Consider the following 22254-nt stretch of genomic DNA (forward strand, 5'->3'; position numbering starts at 1 on the left):
TAATTTATATATTATAAATAATATTAATATGTTATTAATTTATATATTATTTAATTTATATGGTAAGTGTGGCATCTGAAACCAGTGAGAAAAGGATGGATTGTTCAGAAAATAGTGTTGGAACAACTGGGTAACCCTCTGGAGAAAGTAAACTTGGCTCTGTATCTCCCACCATAAGCCAACACATATTTCAAAATGGGTAAAGATCTAAATGTAAAAATAAAATTTCAAATAAAATTTTTTAAGGCCCAAAACACCATAAAAGCCAAGTCAAAATTCTGTAGACTAAGAGACAAAGCTCATTTCTAAGGGCAAATCCTCCTAATATCTAAAGAACTCTGGGAGCTGATATGAAAAAGACTGACAACCTAATAGAAAAATGAGCAGATAGTAAAATAAATACAAGTAGTTCTCCATTCATGATAAGAAAAATGAAAATTGGAAGATGGCATTTTTCACTCAATCAGATTGGCAAAAATCCCAGTGTTTGTTAACACACCGTGTGTACGAGGCCGTGAGAAAGCAGGCATTTGTACCACATTGCTGGTGGGAGTGTAAATTGATATAACTTCTATGAAGAGCAATTCGGTAGCATGTATCAGAATTTTAAAATGCATATATCCTTTGACCTAGCAATTCCATTTGCTCTGGGCAAGTCATTATCTCTCTGTGCCTGTTTCCTCATCTGTAAAAAGTGGATAACTCTACCTCACAGGGTTGTTGTGAGAGTTAAGTTAGAATGATACACATAAAGCACTTAGTACAAAGTACCTGGCACAAGGGAAGTACTCCACAAATGTCAGTAATATAATAATAGTAGTCATGTGCATTGCATTCTTACGATGTACCACATTACTACATTGTGCTTGGTGCTTTTTATGTATTACCTCTTTTAATCTTTCAGTCAATGCTGTGATCACCAGCATTTAGCCTCTGAAGCACAGAGATGTGAAGTGGGTTGTTAAGTAGGATTCAAGCCAGGGCAGATGCCCAAGCCTGCAATATACAGCCTGTTTATTAGGTGCAGTGGGGTGATGAACACCTTAAGGGAGGGTGTTCCCTCCAAGGCTACAGATCCAAAAAGAGCTTGAAGAATCCAGGAAGGAGACAGGGCTGTGTGGGGTACCTGATGCCCTTGAGGTCCAGCTAAGAAGCTTGGACTAGTTAATAAAAATACAATGAAAGAGCCTCCATCTGTTGAGGGTCTCTTCTTAATTATTTCCATCGAAACTACTCCAGCGAGGTAAATTTATTAAATCCAGTTGTACACAAAAGGCAACCACCAGGAGCCAGTGAAGGGGTGTAAGCTGGAATGTGACTTGATCAGTTGTGCGTTTTAGGAAGATCCCTTGAACCGTGGGCTGGACTGACAGGAAGTACCCTAGCAAACTGCTTTGAATTCCGTACATTTAAAAAAGTAATGATAACATTTGTCATTTTTTTCTTTCACTCCACAATTTATATTCACTGTAGAAAATATGAAAAATACAAGAAAGTTTAAAGAAATATAAAAAACTTAATTCCACCTTCCAGAGACATCCCGATTGATACTTTTCCTCCAGTTTCTTTTCCCCCTCTATGCAAAAAATATGCAGTCATTAGAATGACTGATGGGCGGAAGATGGGGAGAGGCCCCTGTTAAAGCGTTGCCGATAATTCCCTCCTCTCTTTCTCTCCGTCTTACTAGGTCCACACCAAGAGGCCGACTGATTTTTCCCACGAGTCAGCGAAAGTCCACACGACTCGGCGCTACCACCCTCGCTCGCCGCAGGCCGGTCTCTAGGGGGCGCTGCCGCAAGACCCGACGGGGAAGAAGGAAGCCGGTGCGAAAACGCGTTGGAATTTGGGCACCGCGGCAGCCCGTAGCTGGCTTTCCCAACATGGCGTTTCCCCAAGACGTCCACGTCAGGATCTGTAACCAAGAGATTGTCAAATTCGATCTGGAGGTGAAGGCGCTTATCCAGGTACTAATGCCCGGGACCCCCGCCGGGGTCCAGTAGCCCTAAACCCAAGCTCCACTGGCCTTCTGTGAGCTCGGCGGTCTCACTCCCGAGCTTTTCCCCCTTGGTCCCGTCCCCTTCGTCCCCTTCGTCCCCTTGACCGTTGGCCTTGGTACTCCATCTGGCTGCCCTTGGCTCGCCCTCTTCCGGGACGCCCCCTCCACCTCAGCCCCGACCAGCCTTCCCCTTTGTGGCCCCTCCCCTACACACCTCTGGCCGTCGCCTCGCCCCCACGACAGCCTCAAAGCTTACCTGTCATCCTGCTTGGCCCCGCCTTCTGACACCGTCCTCTCCATCCTTTGGTAGCGTCCTGGAAGCCATTAGCCTCGCCCCCTGCTGGCCAGCTCCCTGGGTCCGATGCCCCGTGGCACCAAAGGCCACCTGGCATGGGAGGCACCGTTCGTTACGTGAAACGAACGTCACCTGGACCGTAGTTGAGATTGTTGGAAATGAGGAAATCGAGTCTGCCTGGATCAGAAAGCAGATACTGGCAAAACTGGGACCCGGATAGGGAAAGTCAGTCTGTAGAAAAGACTTAAGAGTCTACTCTTTCGTTTAACAGATGGGGTAATTGAGGTCCTTTGCCTTAAGCCAATTTTAAGGGTAGAAGGTAGTATTGCAGTAAACCAATTGGCATAGGCAAGAGTTAGGAATGTAGAAATGGTTCCTTGAGTTTAGCAAAAAGAAACCAAAAGTTTAAAACCTTCCTTTTGGGCTTCCCTGGTGGCGCAGTGATTGAGAGTCTGCGTGCTAGTGCAGGGGACATGGGTTCGTGCCCCGGTCTGGGAAGATCCCACATGCCGCGGAGCGGCTGGGCCCGTGAGCCATGGCTGCTGAGCCTGTGCGTCTGGAGAGACCACAGCAGTAAGAGGCCCGCGTACCGCAAAAAAAACAAAAAAAAACAAACCTTCCTTTTAGGCAGATCGTTTCCATTTCCAACAAATGTTACTAAACATTCGATGTAGACTCAGAGTTTGCAACCAGCTGTCGTAAAAGGTGAAGGAAAGTAAGGCTACCCACGGAAATCAGATGCAAAATAAACCAAATTAATAGCTTAGTATATGTTGCAAGGACTGTGATTTAACGAGTAATCCAGAGAACAAGTGAGGCAACTTGATGCAAACATTTAAACTTCTTGAACTTCACATTTCCCATGTGTAAACTACAAAACATCTGGGCCAATTCTAGAAAAATAAATTTAAGATTCAGAACAAATGAAATTGCCTTTTCACATAATCGAAATTGCTTAAGCGCCCTTTTGCACTTTCCAACATTTGCATTCTCATGATGAGAGCAATTGATGATAGCCAGATTTAGCATACTCTTACTGTGTCCCAGCTCCTCTGCTAAGCCCTTTACATAGGTACCTGGTCTGTGAAGTGGGTATGTTGTGATGAGGAAACTGAGGCACAGAGGACTCTAACTTTCAAGGTTACACAGCTAATAAACTGCTACAGCCAGAATTTGAATCCACATAATCTGGCTCTAGGGCCTGCTTTAAAACCTGCCCTGGGATGAGGTCTCCATAGACCTCTACGAGCTGGAGGAGGAGTATTACTCGTCTAGCTCAAGTCTTTGCGAAGCTAATGGTCTGCCTCTGTGTGAAGCTTACTGGAGGCTGGACCTCAACACAGACTCCGCTGACGGCCTCTCAGGCCTTCTGCCGGCGTCCCCAGAGCCCAGTGCTGGCCCCCTGCAGGCTGCAGCCCCTGCCCACTCCTACGCCGGTGGCCCCGGCCCCATGGAGCACGCCTGAGCCTCCCAGGGCTCCCCTCCCTGGGCCTCTAGGGTCTTAGGAATGAAATCCAGTGCTCCCCTCTGGGCCCACCACAGCCTCAACTCCCTTCAGCCTTGGGGAGCCGCTGTGGCCTCTTTGGGAACTGTTTCAGCCCAGGGACAGCCCACCTAGGAGTGTTGGGGGAAAGCAGTGCACCCAACCATACTGGGGTGGCCCATCCTTCCTCGAGTCGTCACCCCTTATTTGCTACCTTCCTGGCTGGCTGGATGGAAGGAAGTTTCCAGGATAGTTTGTCCTGTTGAGGACCAAACAGCGGGGTAGGGTTGATGCCCAGCATTGGGAGACCTGACCTGAGCATGGTGTTTACAATGGCGGGGAGGATGGAAGTGCTCAGAGTGGACAGTAGTAGCCAAGGCCAGGCCCCCATGCAGAGCTCTGCCCTCTACCTTGCCCTGAGGCTCTCTGTGCTAGCTGACTGCCCTTGCAGGGCTGTGGGGAAAAGGGGGCTGCCCACTCTTGCAGAAGTCAGGCAGGGTCCTTCCTAATTCGCTGCTGTACACATTTTGGTTATTTTTGTAATGAGACTGTTGAATAAAACCAGCTCCGCCCTTTTGCAAAAAAACCAAAAAAACAAAAACTAAAAACCTGGCCCCGGTAATTTTGAATGTCCAGAAACAAATTCTAAATCTACCTTCAACATGTCTATAAACAGTGTGATTTATAATAGATGGTTTGTAAAATTAGATTGAGAAGTTAATCTTGTCATATGATGCCAGGAATTTAGCATCCTGATTTTCAAGTTGGAAAGATCTAAAGTTATAGTATCTCTTTCGGATGTTTATTCTTGTCAGATGTATAAGCAGCTTTAAGTCTTTCATAGTGGCTGGGTGGCATTTTGTTAAGCTTCAGGAACTAATAAGTCAAGACAATTTTGTTTCTATCTATGCTTTTATGTTGCTTGCTCAGAATTATCCTAAAGAGGGATGAGAAAATGTAAATTATAATGTTTTTGCTTGTGTTGCAGAGGTAAACAGCAAAGATCAGGATGAATTACAGTCAGTAGGCCAAACTTAGTTGTGCTGTAAGCCAACCCTCTCACTATACAGCTGGTGTCATTTCATTGCATTGTCTTGAGAAAGACCTCTTCATCTCTTCAATGTCTCCTAGGATATTGGAGATTGTTCAGGGCCATTAAGTGCACTTACCGAGCTGAATACTAAAGTGAAAGAGAAGTTTCAACAGTTGCGGCACAGAATACAGGTGAGTGTCTGCAGAGCTGGGATGCTGAAACTGGGTAACGATGAACGGGGCTTCGAACTGGGTCTAACCTCTGCTCGAGAGCTGTCCAGGTCCTTCAGTAAATGTTCAGATGGGAGTAGTAAACGTTTAGACAGTGGAGGTAACTGTACTAACCTGCTATCCAGGTAAAGATGAGGGACTTCTGAATGCACAACACTGCCAGCTATGTTACAGGTGGATAGTAGGGACACCATTGTCCTGGGAATTTTTCAACTTGAAAACTCTGAGGTCACTTGCATTACTTTCTTTTCTCTACCACTCTCTCCAACCCATCCACCTCAATCCATTACCAGTGTCCCCTGGTTTTTTTTTTCCGTGCTGTCACTTTGCCCAGCCTCTTCCTCTCTGTTTCTGTAGTCTCCAGTCACATCATATGCATATGTAACAGTCCTGAATTTGACTAGGGTATATGTGCTGTCTCCAAAAACAATAGAATGAGAAAAGTAGCAGTCTGAATAGCATAGGTGTTTCTGTGCTGTGCCCTGAGTGAGGGTAAGATGGGAGGCATGGATCTGGCCATTCCTGTCTCGGTCTTGGGGCACCTGGTCTCGCTGCATATGGTTCTTGGATTTAAAGACTTGTGCTCTCTTTATGACATGGCCCCAAATGCCAGCCAATAACCCTGTTTTTGCTTACCAGAAGAAGACAGTCTGTTCCAAAGATGATAGAAAAAGTGGCAGTTTGGACCCTGAAAAACAGGATGTCTGTGTCCTGTGCGTTGCTTCCTAAGGGATTTTCAAGGGCAATTTTGGCAATATGCAGTTTTTGTCAAAGGAGTTCACTTGAAGATTTCAGCAATGTCACTGAACCTGGCTGATCTCTTTCCACCTCCATCTCTAGTGCTGATTTAATAATTTTAATTTTTTAATTTAGAAAGCCTGTTACTTTCACATGTTTTTTATATATGCGTATGTGTGTGTAAATATTGGCAGGCAGGAAAAAGTGCAGTGAAAACCTCAGGTGTGCCTCCTTATTTGTTCTCTGTTCCCCTCCTCCAAATAGGTAACCACTCTTATATGTTACTTATGTATCTTTCCATAGTTTCTCTACTCAGATGCTAAAAAAGACAAATGTTTTCTTATTTCTTTCCCATTTCTCATCTAAAAGGTAGCATATTAAAAATGGTATTCTCATACCATTTTTAAGCTTAATATGTATTGGAAATCTTTCCATGTCAGTATTGGGAAGCTTCCTCATTCTTTTTTTATAGCCATAATTTATTTTTGGCCTGTTCTCTGTCAAAGGGCATTTATTTGGACTGTTTTTTTGCTTTTTAAAGCAAGTTTATTCCATGAAAGACCTTTTTTCAACTCATATGACTTCAGCTCTCCAACCACACTCACCACCTTAAGTATAAGTATTTCCTTGTTCTTTCTGTTTAAGTTTCTGTGTGCTCACCCAGTGTTGATGTCCTTCACTAAGTAAGATAACCTCAGTACATTTACACATTTGTTATGTCCCTCCCTCCTGATCATCAGCTCTTCAAGCACCAGTCTACCCAGGCACCTAGTAAGGCCCTAATAATTTTGCACATGGTCAATGAATATTGACTCCATCCCAGTTTTAATCTGCATCTCCAAACATTTATTAGTGTATAAACAAGCATATAAATAAATAAATTAGTATATAAATGAGCTAATAGTTTATGTTTTTGCATCAATAGCTTGATTAAAACTGGAACTTGTTTTAATTTGAAAGCCAAAAGTATGACATGACCAGACAGGGAAGGACAAATATCATATGATATCACTTACACGTGGAATCTAAAGAATAATACAAATGGACGTATTTACAGAAACAGAAATAGACTCACAGACATAGAAAACAAACTTATGGTTAACAAAGGGGAAAGGGTGGTGGAGGGATAAATTAGGAGTTTGGGATTAACAGATACACACCACTATATAGAAAATAGATAAACAACAAGGATTTACTGTACAGCACAGGGAACTATAGTCAAATCTTATAATAACCTATAATGGAAAAGAATTGGAATATATATATATATATACATACACATATAACTGAATCACTTTGCTATATACCTGAAACTAACACAATATTGTAAATCAACTATACTTCAGTTAAAAAAATATGACATGAGACTCAAGGTATATTGACATCTTTAATTATGGTCTGTCTGATAGTTCCATCATCTGAAGTTCTTGGGGGTCTCAGACAGCTGGTTGTTAGGTCTGCTGTCCCTCACTGTGGTGGACGGTTGGGTCCTGGTGTTTGGTTATTTTGGGCTCTGAGTACTCCTCTTCAGAAGCCCTTCCTGGTGGGACTTTTGTGTGGCCTGAGTTGAAGGCAAGTCTCTTCAAAGGTTTTTGCATTTGCTTTTGCCAGGTCTCCTAGGATTATCACAAGTCTGGGAGCACTTTCATGTTCTTTTCTCCTCGTGGAGTTTCTGAAACCACTCAGGGAGTATGAATTTGAATCCTAGATCAGTGTGAGGGTAGCTCCATGGTTATGTATTCTCAGGGAAGATATTTTGTATCCCTCTAGCCAGACCCCACAGCAAAAAAGGACAAGCTTCCACATTTTCTCTGCTGGTTGACAGACATTTTCCTAGTTCACCTTTTCACTGAGGGTGTATCCCTTTGTGGTCCTGGCTTTGTGGTGTTCTCCATTCCAATTCCTGGCCTCAAATGGCCAAGGCTTCATTTTCTGTCCCCACATAGACTTTATTTTTTTGTTGTTTTTTAAAAAATATTTATTTATTTGGTTGCGCTGAGTCTTCGTTGCAGCAGGCGGGCTCCTTAGTTGTGGCAGGTGGGTTCCTTAGTTGCTGCTCGCCGGCTCCTAAGTCGTGGCATGTGAACTCTTAGTTGTGGCACGCATGTAGGGTCTAGTTCCCTGGCCAGAGATTGAACCTGGGCCCCCTGCATTGGGAGCGTGGAGTCTTAACCACTGCGCCACCAGGGAAGTCCCCCCACGTGGACTTTAAAACCCTCTTTGCCTCCAGTCTAAAATGAAATATGTACAGAGATTGAGAGTAAACATGAAGCAACAGCAGTGGTATTTCCATCATATTTCAGAGTGGAATCAGTAGGCTCCTATATAGTTGTATTTTTTTCCTTTTCTTTTCAGGCATGCCCTAGATTAGAGAAGCGTATCTCCTGCTCCAGGGCAGCCTCACATCCCTCACAGGAAGGCCGCTCTGGCTCTTAGTTCCCTTCTCGTTTTGTGGTCCTGGGGATGCTCCTTACTTTCCTGCAGACTGAGCTATCTATGTAAAAGGATGTTTATTGTATGTGAACTGGCATTCCTAAGTCTTCCGTTCTAGGAGGGTTTTCTTTTTTCTAATATTTATTTATTTGGCTGCATCAGGTCTTAGTTGTGGCATGTGGGATCTCTCGTTGCAGCACGTGGGCCCTTCATTGCGGTCCGCAGGCTCCAGAGTTTGCGGGCTTAGTAGTTGAGGCATGTGGGTTTCTCTCTAGCTGAGGCATGTGGGCTTCTGTCTAGTTGTGGGGCACGGGCTCAGTAGTTGCAGCACATGGGCTTTCTAGTTGTGTCGCGCGGGCTCCAGAGCATGTGGGCTTAGTTGCCCCGTGGCGTGTGGGATCTTAGTTCCCCGACCAGGGATCAAACCCGCGTCCCCTGCGTTGGAAGGCAGATTCTTAACCACTGGACCACCAGGGAAGTCCCTAGGAGGGTTTTCAAGTGCTGTTGCATAACTGGTAGAAATAGAAGTACTGTCCAGTTTTGTATTAGCTTTTAAAGTCATTTTAATTTAGAGCTGTTTTCCCCGCACAGGAGCTTGAGCAGTCGGCTAAAGAGCAAGACAAAGAGTCGGAGAAGCAAGTTCTGCTCCAGGAAGTGGAGAATCACAAAAAGCAGATGCTCAGGTAGGTAGAGTACCTGGCCTCCTGCTAGTGGCCTTGGCTGGGCTGCTTGCTCCCTGTGAGGCTTGTGCCAGGGTTTGCCTAATAAACCTAGCTTAATGACTCAATTGTGCCATTTATACACAGACCGGATGTAATTCTCAAAGCTGGGGGGCAAGCAGGGGCTGTTGGGTAAGTGAGACTGCGTAGTTTACAAAAGCGTATTTAACATTATACTGTATTTTATATTTTTAAAAAAACAAAAAAATGGTTGCTTTTGTAATACAAGGTCCTTTTTTTTTTTTTTTTTTTTTTTAAATATTTATTTATTTGGCTGTACCGGGTCTTAGTTGCAGCACGCGGGATCTTTGTTGGTGCGTGCAGAATCTTTAGTTGCGGCAGGTGAGCTCTAGTTCCCTGACCAGGGGATTGAGCCCGGTTCCCCTGCATTGGGATCAGGGAGTCTTAACCACTGGACCACCAGGGAAGTCCCAGTAATACAAGGTCCTTTTTAATCTAAAGAGAATTGATATCTTAAAAAGTCCATTGAAAGTGAACCTACTTAAGACGGACCAAAATGTAGAAAGTTTTGAATGGGACTTTATCTTAAAAAATGAAACAAAAAAATGTAAATAAGCTTATGTTAAATAAAATTGAGGTTTTCATTGCAGCTATATGCTTATTTGATTATATAACTGAAGGTATGTGCTATTTTTTGGTATTGAAATTGGGGGACTTATCCAACAAAATTGTCTGATAGCATGAAACTGTACCTGACCCTTCACATTTGATGTTTGCACCACAGTCAAAAAGAGGGTTGTTATTGCAAAAATATTTGAGGGCCCCATCAACTTTTCCAAGCCCCTGGTAGCCATATCCTTCTCTTTTGAAGTCTCTTATCAATGTCACCATCCTTGTAGGTTTTCTCTTTATCCTTGTTAATTGGACTAACTGTCACATCTGTATTTGTCTATGGCTTTGCTTCTGATTTGAGTAATTCTCCAGCATCATCCTTGCTGACAGCAGCTCTGTTTATAACGCCCAGCCGTCAGGAGGATAGGGACTGACAAAGACATGGGTGTGGTAGAGGCTCCTGTGAGGAGGGAGGGATGTGTGAGTGGGGACCAGTGAAACTTTGTGTCATGATGGCTTTCCTTTCCGTAGGCCACCATGGGGACTCAGATTACAAACATTATGTAAAGAGGACCCTTGTGTAAAATCTAGCAAGTTACACCAGCAAAACCACCTCAGCATGGGTTTAAAGTTGCGAGTGGCCATTCGGGATGTGCAGTTCCAGGATAGAGGAGAGAAAGCAATAAATTAATACTTTGGCGATTTTGTGTTGAAACAGTACTTGTGCTTACCTGGGTTGTCGTGCTTGTCACACTATACAGTAAATATTTTTGCTTGTCTTTCTCCCCAGTAAATGTGAGTCCCTGAGGGCAAGCACTGTTGTTCATTTATCTCTGCATTGCAGGGCCCAGCAGAACTCCCTTGTAAACAGTTGAAAATGTAATTGATTCTTTTAAAGTATCAGGTGTGAGATGGCATAGCAGATGCTGGTCAGGCATCAGAGAGCTCATTTGAACATTTCAACATAGAGGTGCTATTCAAAACCACCCTATCAGTTCGTGTACTCTCATCTGCCTCTTTAAATATTCCGGGGGTTAGCACCTGTGAGCCAGCTGTGTAAGAGTTCTAGTGCATGAGTTTGATTCTTTTTTATAGTCCATCAAACAGAGGCCTCACTCTAACGTAAATTGATGCAGCCACTATGGAAAACAGTATGGAGGTTCCTCAGAAAACTAAAAATAGACTTACCATATGATCCAGCAATCCCACTCCTGGGCATATACCCAGAGAAAACTATAATTCGAAAAGATACATGCACCCCTATGTTGACGTAAATAGCAGCACTGTTCACAATAGCCAAGACATGGAAACAACCTAAATGTCCATCGATAGATGAATGGATAAAGAAGATGTGGTACATATATACAATGGGATATTACTCAGCCGTAAAAAAGAATGAAAGAATGCCATTTGCAACAAACCTAGAGATTATCTTACTAAGCAAAGTAAGTCAGAAAGAGAAGGACAAATACCATATGATATCACTTATAAGTGGAATCTAAAATACGACACAAATGAATGTGTCTATGAAACAGATAGACAGACAGAGAGAACAGACTTGTGGTTGCCAAGGGGGAGTAGGGGAGGGAAGGACTGGGAGTTTGGGATTAGTAGATGCAAACTAGTATGTATAAGGTGGATAAACAACAAGGGCCTACTGTATAGCACAGGGGACTATATTCAATATCCTGTGATAAACCATAATGGAAAAGAATATGAAAAAAAATATATATGTATAGCTGAGTCACTTTGCTATTCAGCAGAAATTAACACATTATATATCAGCTATATCAACATTATATATCAACTTCAATAAAATATTAAATAAAAAAAGACCCCACTCGAACTCCAGGGAACTGTTCACCAAATTTGAGTTGTTTCTTGCAAGGAGATCAGGTAAAAAATGTAAATAAATCATGTCAGACTGGACTCTTCTAATACAGTGTGTTTGTGTTGTCCATGATTGGTCTGTGGTATGTAAAGAACAGCAAATCTTGAAGAAATACTGAAGAAAACTGTCTTATAATGATTTTTCTACTTCCTGTTACACATACTGATTGAGCAGCTAATGGGCCAATAACTGTTGTTCTGGGTACTGGTTATACAAAGATGAGCAAGGCATGGTTCTCGAGGAACAGAACCAAGCCGCACACAAGGCAAGGCAGTAATGTGTAAGAGATAACTTTGAACGGGGCCTCGTGTGCCCCGCTGGGAAGTTTGGATGTTACCCTGAAGTCTGGAGCCATTGTGGGCTGTAAACAGAGGCATGCTATGGCCAGGTTGCTCCCTGTGGCTGTCCTGGGGGGAGAGGGACAGTTAATGGGCAGTAGGAAAACAACTCAGAGACAACCTCCAGGATCCAGACAAGAGGTGTTGGGACCTGAGCTGGAGCAGCTGCTGGGGCAACCAAGTGGAGGAAGTGGCCGGGGGCCGGGGGTGGGGGAGGGGGGATGGACCCTGGGCCAAACTCGGGTGGCCTTCCTTACTCCCTGGCTGGAAGGAAGACCTGCTGTGACTTGAACTGACAGCCTGGTGGCATCAACAGAAACTCACACATGACCCTTCTAATTCCAGCAATCAGACCTCATGGAGGAAGGCAAATCTCACTTGCAAAATTGCTATTGACAACCTAGAGAAAGCAGAACTTCTCCAGGGAGGAGACCTCTTCAGGCAAAGGTACCTGTCTTTTCGTCTTTCTGGGTTCTGGTGATAGAATAAAGAGCAATCGGCAAGGTGCAAAACCCACTGTGGGGAACCCCTTCTTGTTTTCAGCATAAAATTAGTATTCGATTTTATAAGTAAATTTTTTAAGTATGAAAGAAATATATTCTTATTTGTAGTAAATTAGTAAAATAAAAATATGAGTAACAAACTGAAAGTAAGTCATAATTGCACTACTCACAAACGTTTTGATATGTTGCCTCCTCTCATTATTTTTTCTTCCATATTTTTTATAAAGTCAATATCATACCATACATAAAATTTAGTCTCCTACTCCCCTTCACTTAGTATCGTTGCACAGACTGACATTTTTTTTTAAAAAGCTCTTTAAACAAAATGTTAATAGTACATAGTATTCCCTTATATTAACTAATCCCCTGTTTGTGTGTGTTTATATTTCTAGTTTGTCAGTATTATAAATAACACACCAAGGCACATGTCAGTACATAAGGCTTTGTCCACATTCTGGATGTTTCCTTTGGAGAGATTCCCAGATGAGATTATTGGTTCAAAGGCGTGAACATTTCTAAGGTTCCTAATACATATTGCCAGATGGCTTTCAGAAGGTAGCACCAGTTTACGTTCCTAATCAGCAGTCTTCAAGAGCGTGCTCTCTGCACGCCTTTGTCACCACTGACTATAATCATTTAAAAATATGTACTAATTCGATAGATTAAAAAATGGGATCTCATTTGAATCTGGGGCTTTCCTGCAGCCGGGCTTTTGTTGACATTCCTCCTCCCACTCTGGACTTCTAGGAAAACCGCCAAAGAGAGCCTGGCCCAGACTTCCAGTGCTATCACAGAGAACCTCATGGGGATCAGCAGGATGATGTCCCAGCAGGTCCAGCAGAGCGAGGAAGCCATGCAGACGCTGGGTAAAGCCGGGCCTGCAGTGGGAAGCTGCTCCCAGAGATACGGGCTCCAGAGCCCTTGCCCCCGGGCTCCTCCACCTCTGCCCCCATCCGCCCCCAAGCTTACTGATCTGTGTGGCTTCTCACTTCTTTGACAGCCTGGTCTTACCCAGAGTGGGATACGCCGCTCTCATTTCCCTTTTCGGTTTTTATAGTTGTACTACAAGATCCACACAACCCCATCAAAATGTGCAGAAGCACTCCCAGGGGCTTTCTCCTGGAGAGTGGGTGCCAGCAAGGCTGGAGGAGGGGCCTGGGAGTCTGTTTCTCATCTAGGGCTCTGGGGACGCCCCTGGCCAGGCAGAGAGATGATCAGTTATTGGCTGGCAGCTAGTCTGCTAGCATTTCATCAGCTTACAGTTGTACTCCCCAGTGTTATTTTTACTGTGAGCTCCTTTTATTTCTTTATTTTTGGGCTGCACCATGCGACATGCGGGATCCTAATCCCCCGACCAGGGATCGAACCCGTGCCCCCTGCAGTGGAAGCACGGAGTCCTAATCACTAGACCGCCAGGGAAGTCCTGTGAGCGCCTTTTAAAAGATGCAGTCAGGGCTTCCCTGGTGGCGCAGTGGTTGAGAATTTGCCTGCCAATGCAGGGGACACGGGTTCGAGCCCTGGTCTGGGAAGATCCCACGTGCCACGGAGCAACTAGGCCCGTGAGCCACAACTACTGAGCCTGCGCATCTGGAGCCTGTGCTCCACAACAAGAGAGGCTGCGACAGTGAGAGGCCCGCGCACTGCGATGAAGAGTGGCCCCCGCTCGCCGCAACTAGAGAAAACCCTCACACAGAAACGAAGACCCAACACAGCCAAAAATAAATAAAAAAAAAAAAAAAAAAAAAAAGATGCAGTCAGAGGCCACAGAAGAAGCTGCCGCAGACCATCTGGGTCTCCCCAACAGCTTTTCCATGATGTCTCCCTTATAACACAGAAGAGAATCTGCCCTGCCCAGGATCCTCCGTGTAGGAAAACAGGAAGAGAGTTTACTCTTTGAAAGACTTTTGGAAGATTTTACACAGAGACAAAAGTAGAGAGCCTGGTACATGAGTCCCAGGAACCCATCACCCAGCTCCAGCAGTTGTCAACTCCTGGCCAGTCTTGTTTCAACTCTGCCCTCACTGTGCTCCCATCTGGATTACTGTGAAGCAAATCTCAGACGTCATCCATATAAATATTTCAGTATGTCTCTCTAAAAGATAAGAGACTCTTGAAACAAAAAACAAACAAAACAAAACCACAATACCGTTACCACCCCTAAAAATTATCTGTAATTTTGAACCACTCTTTTTTTTTTCGGTGTACTATCAAAACAGGCAGAAGCAAAAGGAAAGCAAGCAGCTTATCCCCAAGGTCACTCCCTGTGTTTGAAAATTTTCTGGGTTTAGGCTCGGAACCAGCTGGTCACCTCCTCTGAGTGTGCACCGGGGTCATGGCCTGAGCCTGGGGAGAGGCCTTGGAGAACGTGAGAGGGAGGAGCCGGCCTGGCCTTGGAATCGAGGACTTTTCTGCCTCTGGTGCGAGCGACAGGACACCCACGCCCAGCACGTATATCAGAAACAGACCATGTATTTAAGTGGTGAGAAGGCTGCACAGATCCTGATGGTTTCTGGGGTGTTGAGGGTCATTCTTGGGGTACATTTTGTAGGAGAGATAGCCATTGAAAAAAGAAGAATGCAGTTCATTTTTTTCTTTACTTATTTTTGGCTGTGTTGGGTCTTCGTTGATGCACCAGGCTTTCTCTAGTTGCAGCGAGCGGGGGCTACTCTTCGTTCCGGTGTGTGGGCTTCTCGTCACGGTGGCTTCTCTTTGTTGTGGAGCATGGGCTCTAGGCGCACGGGCTTCAGTAGTTGTGGCTCTTGGGCTCAGTAGTTGTGGCCCACGGGCTCTAGAGCGCAGGCTCAGTAGCTGTGGTGCATGGGTTTAGTTGCTGCAGGGCATGTGGGATCTTCCCGGATCAGGGCTTGAACCCGTATCCCCTGCATTGGCAGGAGGATTCCTAACCACTATACCACCAGGGAAGTCAAAGAATACAGTTCTTAATCCTTTCTTTATGACTCACAAACTCAAAATAGGGGCTTCCCTGGTGGCACAGTGGTTGGGAATCTGCCTGCTAATGCAGGGGACACGGGTTCGAGCCCTGGTCTGGGAGGATCCCACATGCTGCAGAGCAACTAGGCCCGTGAGCCACAACTACTGAGCCTGCGCGTCTGGAGCCTGTGCTACGCAACAAGAGAGGCCACGATAGTGAGAGGCCCACGCACCGCGATGAAGAGTGGCCCCCGCTTGCCACAACTAGAGATAGCCCTCGCACAGACACGAAGACCCAACACAGCAAAAATAAATTAATTAATTAATAAACTCCTACCCCCAACATCTTCTTAAAAAAAAAAAAAAGTCTTTTAGGACCATAATTTTTTTTTTAAAAGCCCATTAAGGATATGATGTCTGGTATTTGCTGTAAAATTGTAGGTGGGGGCAGTTAAATGGGGGTCGTGAGGGGACAGGACTGCCAGGGAGTTGGTGGTTCATGTGTATGGGTGATGGCACATGGCACTTCATGATATTATTCTGGCACTTCATGATATTATTCTGTCTACTTTTGTGATGGTTAAAATTCTCTGTAAAGAAAGTTTAACAAAGAAAGGCCTATTAGGTTTTTACTTAACAGGTTCTTACTTAGGTTTTCAAAATGGCAGCAGGCATGGAGAAAGAGGGCTGAGAGGGATTTTTGTTACATGAGTGTTTGTTTTTACCCCTTCTCTGTGTTTTTTTTTAAAATAGATCTTTATTGGAGTATAATTGCTTCACAATACTATGTTAGTTTCTGTTGCACAACAAAGCGAATCAGCCATATGCATACACATGTCCCCATATCCCCTCTCTCTTGAGCCTCCCTCCCATCCTCCCTGTCCCACCCCTCCAGGTCATCGCAAATCACTGAGCTGACCTCCCTGTGCCATGCGGCTGCTTCCCACCAGCCAACTATTTTACATTCGGTAGTGTATATATGTCGACGCTACTCTCACTTCACCCCAGCTTCCCCCTCCCACCCCATGTCCTCAAGTCCATTCTCTATGTTTACCTCTTTATTCCTGCCCTGCAACTAGGTTCATCAGTACCAGTTTTTTTTTTTTTTTTTGATTCCATATATATGCGTTAGCATACGGTATTTGTTTTTCTCTTTCTGACTTCACTCTGTATGACAGACAATAGCTCCATCCACCTCACTACAGATAACTCAATTTCGTTTCTTTTTATGGCTGAGTAACATTCCATTGTATATATGTGCCACATCTTCTTTATCCATTCATCTGTTGATGGACATCTGTAGCTTCCCTGTCCTGGCTATTGTAAATAGAGCTGCAATGAACATTGTGGTACATGTCTCCTTTTGAATTATGGTTTTCTCAGGGTATATGCCCAGTAGTGGGATTGCTGGGTCATAAGGTAGTTCTATTTTTAGTTTTTTAAGGAACCTCCATACTGTTCTCCATAGTGGTTGTATCAATTTACATTCCCACCAACAGTGCGGGAGGGTTCCGTTTGCACAACCCCCTTTCCAGCATTTATTGTTTCTAGATTTTTTGATAATGGCCATTCTGACCGACATGAGGTGATACCCCATTGTAGTTCTGAGTTGCATTTCTCTAATAATTAGTGATGTTGAGCATCTTTTCATGTGCCTCTTGGCCATCTGTATGTTTTCCTTGGTGAAATGTCTGTTTAGGTCTTCCGCCCATTTTTTAACTGGATTGTTTGTTTTTTTGATATTGAGCCCCATGAGCTGTTTGTATATTTTGGCGATAAATCCTTTGTTGTTTCATTTGCAAATATTTTCTCCCATCCTGAATGTTGTCTTTTTGTCTTGTTTATGGCTTCCTTTGCTGTGCAAAAGCTTTGAAGTTTAATTAAGTCCCATTTGTTTATCTTTGTTTTTATTTCCGTTACTCTAAGAGGTGGGTCAGAAAAGATCTTGCTGTGGTTTATGTCAAAGAGTGTTTTTCCTGTGTTTTTCTCTAAGAGCTTTATAGTGTCTGGTCTTACATTTAAGTCTTTAATCCATTTGGAGTTTATTTTTGTGTATGGTGTTAGGTAGTGTTCTAATTTCATTCTTTTACATGTAGCTGTCCAGTTTCCCCAGCACCACTTAATTGAAGAGGCTGTCTTTTCTCCATTGTAAGTTCTTGCCTCCTTTGTTGTAAATTACATGCCCATATGTGTGCGGGTTTATCTCTGGTCATTCTATCCTGTACCATTGATCTATATTTCTGTTTTTGTACCAGTACTATACTGTCTTGATTACTGTAGCTTTGTGGTATAGTTTGAAGTCAGGGAGCCTGATTCCTCCAACTCCATTTTTCTTTCTCAAGATTGCTTTGAAAAAAAAAAAAAAGATTGCTTTGGCTATTCGGGGTCTTTTGTGTTTCCATACAAATTGTAAAATTTTTTGTTCTAATTCTGTGAAGAATGTCATTGGTAGTTTGATAGGGATTGCATTGAATCTGTAGATTGCTTTGGGCAGTATAGTCATTTTCACAATATTGATTCTTCCAATCCAAGGACATGGTATATATTTCTCCATCTGTTTATGTCATCTTTGATTTCTTTCATCAGTGTTTTATAGTTTTCTGAGTACATGTCTTTCACCTCCTTAGGCAGGTTTATTCCTAGGTATTCTATTCTTTTTGTTGCAGTAGTAAATGCGAGTGTTTCCTTAATTTCTCTTTCTGATTTTTTGTTGTTGATGTATAGGAATGCCAGAGATTTCTGTGCATTAATTTTGTATCCTGCAACCTTACCAAAGTCATTGATTAGTTCTAGTAGTTTTCTGGTGGCATCTTTAGGATTTTCTATGTATAGTATCATGTCATCCTCAAACAGGGACAGTTTTACTTCTTTTCCGATTTGGATTCCTTTTATTTCTTTTTCTTCTCTGATTGCTGTGGCTAGGACTTCCAAAACTATGTTGAATAAGAGTGGCGAGAGTGGACATCCTTGTCTTGTTCCTGATCTTAGAGGAAATGCTTTCAGTTTTTCACCAGTGAGTGTGATGCTTGCTGTGGATTTGTCATATATGGCCTTTATTATGTTGAGGTAGATTCCCTCTGTGCCCATTTTCTGGAGAGTTTTTATCATAAATGGGTGTTGAATTTTGTCAAAAGCTTTTTCTGCATCTCTTGAGATGATCATATGGTTTTTATTCCTTAATTTGTTAGTGAGGTGTATCACATTGATTGATTTGCGTATATTGAAGAATCTTTGCATCCCTGGGATAAATCCCACTTGATCATGGTGTATGATCCTTTTAATGTGCTGTTGGATTCTGTTTGCTAGTATTTTGTTCAGGAGTTTTGTATCTATGTTTAACAGTGATATTGGTCTATAATTTTCTTTTTTGTGATATCTTTTTCTGGTTTTGGTATCAGGGTGATGGTGGCTTCGTAGAATGAATTTGGGAGTGTTTCTGCCTCTGCAATTTTTGGAAGAGTTTGAGAAGGATCGGTTTTAGCTCTTCTCTAATCTGTGTTTTTCAAAACACTACTCTGTTTCCTCTGGTAATTTATTTGTTAATTAACTTATAATTTTGTGAAAAGGTAATATAAATTACGTGGTTAAGGAAAAAACCTCCAGGCCAACACTGTCCCATGGAAACATAATGGGAGCCACATACATTCACTTAAAATTTTTCATTAGACACATTAAAAAAAGTAAAAACAAACATGAAATTAATTGTAATCATATATTTAACCATTACAATATGCAATTCATAGTGAAAATTATTGAGATATTTGACATTCCTTTTTTTTCTTTCCACACTAGAGCTCTGAAATTGTGTAGGTGTTTTACCCACAGAGACATGGATATTTGGATTGGACACATTTTACACACTCAGGTGTCACATGTGTCCAGTGGCCGTCATTCCGGGCTGCACAGCCCTGGACAGTACAGGAGGGAAACAGAAAGACTGCTCTCCCTTCTGACCTCCCCCTGCCCCTGACCTCCAGGTCTGCTGCCAGAGGGGCGCACTGTTACCAGTTTCTTTCATAGCCTTCTGAGACCCTCCAGCAGGCAGAGTACAAGCAAATTAAATGTTACCTATCCCCTTCTTTCTTACAGAAATGGAAACATTTCACATGTTGTCCTTCATGCCTCACCTTCTCACCTGACAACATGTTTCATTCTGTGGATGTTCTGATGATGCCCTGTTATGCTTTGTAGAGGAATCTTGCCAGGGAAACCTTCTTCCTCAAGTGTCAGGTCCAGAAACCCACACTCCAGTTAGTTTGACATGTGGGCACAACGAGCCTTAAGGGACACGTGCCTCCTTGTACGTTTCACACAGGGGCTGGAGCACAGGTGTCACGTGTTTAAAGCTACAGCCAGTGTCCCAGGACTGGCATGTGTGAGGGCATGTGGCAGGGCCCAGGACATCCCTGCCCCTTCACGATCCCACAAAGAGCAGATCTGACCACCAGGCGTCCCGGCGGGTGCACCTCACAGGCGGCAAGTCCTGCCCCCAGCCCTGCCCCCACAGAGACCTCACAGTGCCTGTCCACGGTCACCCGCGTTAGTTTTGCGGCCGGGGGTTCTTCTCAGCAGCGCCTGCCTCCTCCAGAAAGTGGAGATTGGTGGTGAGGAAAGGAACCGTCCTCTGCCCTTTTCCCTGGTTATGTCCATGTTGGGAGGACTCCTAGTTATGGCCCTGTGACTGTATGTAAACAAACCTCATCCTTCCCTGAGCTGGATGGGACCCAGGGAAGTGCCTCTCCTTGCCCTGTCCTTGTCTGTTCACATCCTTTGCCCTGGCTCAGAACTTGCTTCCGAGCACAGTGTTAATTACTGGGAACCCAGCTGGCAGAGCGGAGTCTTTGGATTCGGTGTTGTACACTTTCTTAGTCAGGCTCCCTCCCTCTTTTGTTTCAGTTAATTCTTCACGGACTATCCTGGATGCAAATGAAGAATTCAAGTCCATGTCGGGGACCATCCAGCTGGGACGGAAGCTCATCACAAAATATAATCGCCGAGAGCTGACTGACAAGCTTCTCATTTTCCTTGCGCTCGCCCTCTTTCTTGCTACGGTTCTCTATATTGTGAAAAAGCGGCTCTTTCCGTTTTTGTAAGATCTGAGAGCTGCCAGCTTTTGCCCTTTGAGTTCCAGTGTCAGGATCCAGCCATGCTCCTGAGCTCTGGCCCCGGCCACCAGACTGATCCACGCCCCCCAGTCTGCTCCAGTCGCTCAGCAGGTCCGATGGAGACACAGCCCCGCCTCCCGGAGCTTCTGCAGGTGGCTGGCGTGTAAGGGGCGAACAGAGCAAGGGGAGGGAGGCCTGTCATCGGGACACCTGCAGAGACAAAGGGACTCCAAGAGCTGTCCCACACTGTGGGTGGCTGCCACTTGAGGCACTCGGGCTGGCCTCCAGGATTTGATGCCCCTCTTGGGTCCCCCTCCCCCACTGCAGCCTTAATGCCAGATCTGGAGGAGGGAAGAGAAAAGGGGGAGAAAGAGGAGGATGGAAACTCATGTCCATTCCTTGAATAAAGTTGACTAAATTTTTTTTTATTTAAAAAATGTATTTATTTATTTTTGGCTGTGTTGGGTCTTCATTGCTGCACGTGGGCTTTCTCTAGTTGTGGCAAGCGGGGGCTACTCTTCATTGCGGTGGCTTCTCTTGTTGCGGAGCACGGGCTCTAGGCATGCGACTTCAGTAGTTGTGGCTCTAGGGCTCTAGAGCACAGGCTCAGTAGTTGTGGCATGCGGGCTTAGTTGCTCCGCGGCATGTGGAATCTTCCCGGACCAGGGCTCGAACCCCTGTCCCCTATATTGTCAGGCGGATTCTTAACCACTGCGCCACCAGGGAAGTCCCAAGTTGACTATTTAACAGCATGAAATGCATTCGGTTTTCTAAGGTATCCCTCTGGGAATTCGTGTGCCTGTCTTGATGTCCAGATTTCTAGAACATGAATTTGGATCACTGATTTGTTCACTCAACAAAGAGTGATTAATCAACAGCCACATGCAGGGTGTTACAGACACTGCCGTGGTCCCTCCCTCAAGGAGCAAGACGAACAAGATCCCGCAGACTCTCAGGAAGGAGGGTGCACCCAGCCCCCCTGGAGGAGGCTCACACCAGTGTCTGAAGAGGATGAGGCAGACACCCTCTTTCTACGCACGGTGGCCTGGCCTGGCCAGGGGGTGTGCACGGTCTCCGGGGCTGGCCCACACCTTTCTCTTTGAGGTCCAGAGCTAAATATAACCAAGAGAGTGAAGCTGGTGATAAGCTGGGGCCTGTCTGGGCCTGAGTTCTGTTGAGGCCTGGGGGATAGCGGGGACCAGGCTAGGCCAGGCTGGGAGATGTTAGTGTCTCCTTGTGCTAAAGGCCTGGCTGACCTCGTACACAAAATCCCAGCCTCCCCCACTATTTATAGCCCCAGAAGCCCTGGGAGGGTAATGTGGGGGCAGAGGGGAAAGTGAAAAGGACATGTGGATTTGAACGTTGCTTCAAAGACTTGGTTTTGAGTCTTGGCTCTACCACTAAGGAACCACATGACCCTGGGCAAGTTACCTTATGTCACTAAGCCTCAACTTCCCCCCCTGTAAAGTGGGGGTGCTAGTCCATATAGATGCTTGTAGGGTCCATTTGAGAATCACAAAAGAATGTAAAGTAGCAAGTGCAGCTTCTGTCTGACTGAGCCATGGGCTTCCCAAATCCAGCCACCTTCAGGCCTCTGGGCCCCAAGGTTTCCTGAAGCAAACACCCAGGTTCTTCAGGGAAAGCTGGCCTGGGCATCAGAAGTTCTGTTTAGATCTGTTTGAGCAGAGGATGTCAACAGTTAAGGCCTCAGTTATGAAGTGTCACGTCGTCCTGGGACCAAGTTAGAAGAGACTGGCTGCACACCTCAGGCTGACTAGTTTAATGAGTAGGTTCTGAGTTAAAGTATACACAGTTTATATATATATATATGCATATCATCCTTAAACAACTTCTGGCCCCAAAAGGCACTCGGTGCAAGTTGTGCGTGTGTGTGTCTTATTTATAGTCAAATTAAAGCTGAGACTAAAGCACAGATGGGAAATCCCCGCTCAGATTCCAGCTGTAAGTGCAGCAGATGATGTGCTC

General features: G+C 44.6%; 1 protein-coding gene across 2 annotated transcripts; it reads left to right on the top strand.

Annotated features, from left to right (window-relative positions):
• Positions 1-1877: 1877 nt before the first annotated feature.
• BNIP1 (BCL2 interacting protein 1) lies at positions 1878-20684 on the top strand. Of its 2 annotated transcripts, XM_065874154.1 has the most exons (6): positions 1878-1964; positions 4906-4998; positions 8800-8891; positions 12075-12176; positions 12980-13098; positions 20060-20684. In XM_065874154.1, exons 1-6 carry the CDS (start codon positions 1881-1883, stop codon positions 20254-20256), a joined length of 687 nt encoding a protein of 228 aa, XP_065730226.1. In that variant the 5' UTR covers positions 1878-1880; the 3' UTR covers positions 20257-20684. The 2 variants fall into 2 exon arrangements, with proteins under 2 accessions (XP_065730226.1, XP_065730227.1); XM_065874155.1 differs by lacking the exon at positions 12075-12176 and having other exon boundaries at positions 1881-1964; positions 20060-20256.
• Positions 20685-22254: the final 1570 nt, after the last annotated feature.

The sequence above is a fragment of the Phocoena phocoena genome, chromosome 3 (genome assembly GCF_963924675.1).
Source record: "Phocoena phocoena chromosome 3, mPhoPho1.1, whole genome shotgun sequence".
NCBI lineage: Eukaryota > Metazoa > Chordata > Mammalia > Artiodactyla > Phocoenidae > Phocoena > Phocoena phocoena.

Bases quoted from the DNA above. Each gene is read 5' to 3' on its own strand.
- BNIP1 (XM_065874154.1), top strand. From the start codon at position 1,881: ATGGCGTTTCCCCAAGACGTCCACGTCAGGATCTGTAACCAAGAGATT. The intron at 1,965-4,905 runs GTACTAATGCCC...AATGTCTCCTAG, and splicing joins AGGTGAAGGCGCTTATCCAG to GATATTGGAGATTGTTCAGG. The intron at 4,999-8,799 runs GTGAGTGTCTGC...TTCCCCGCACAG, and splicing joins AGTTGCGGCACAGAATACAG to GAGCTTGAGCAGTCGGCTAA.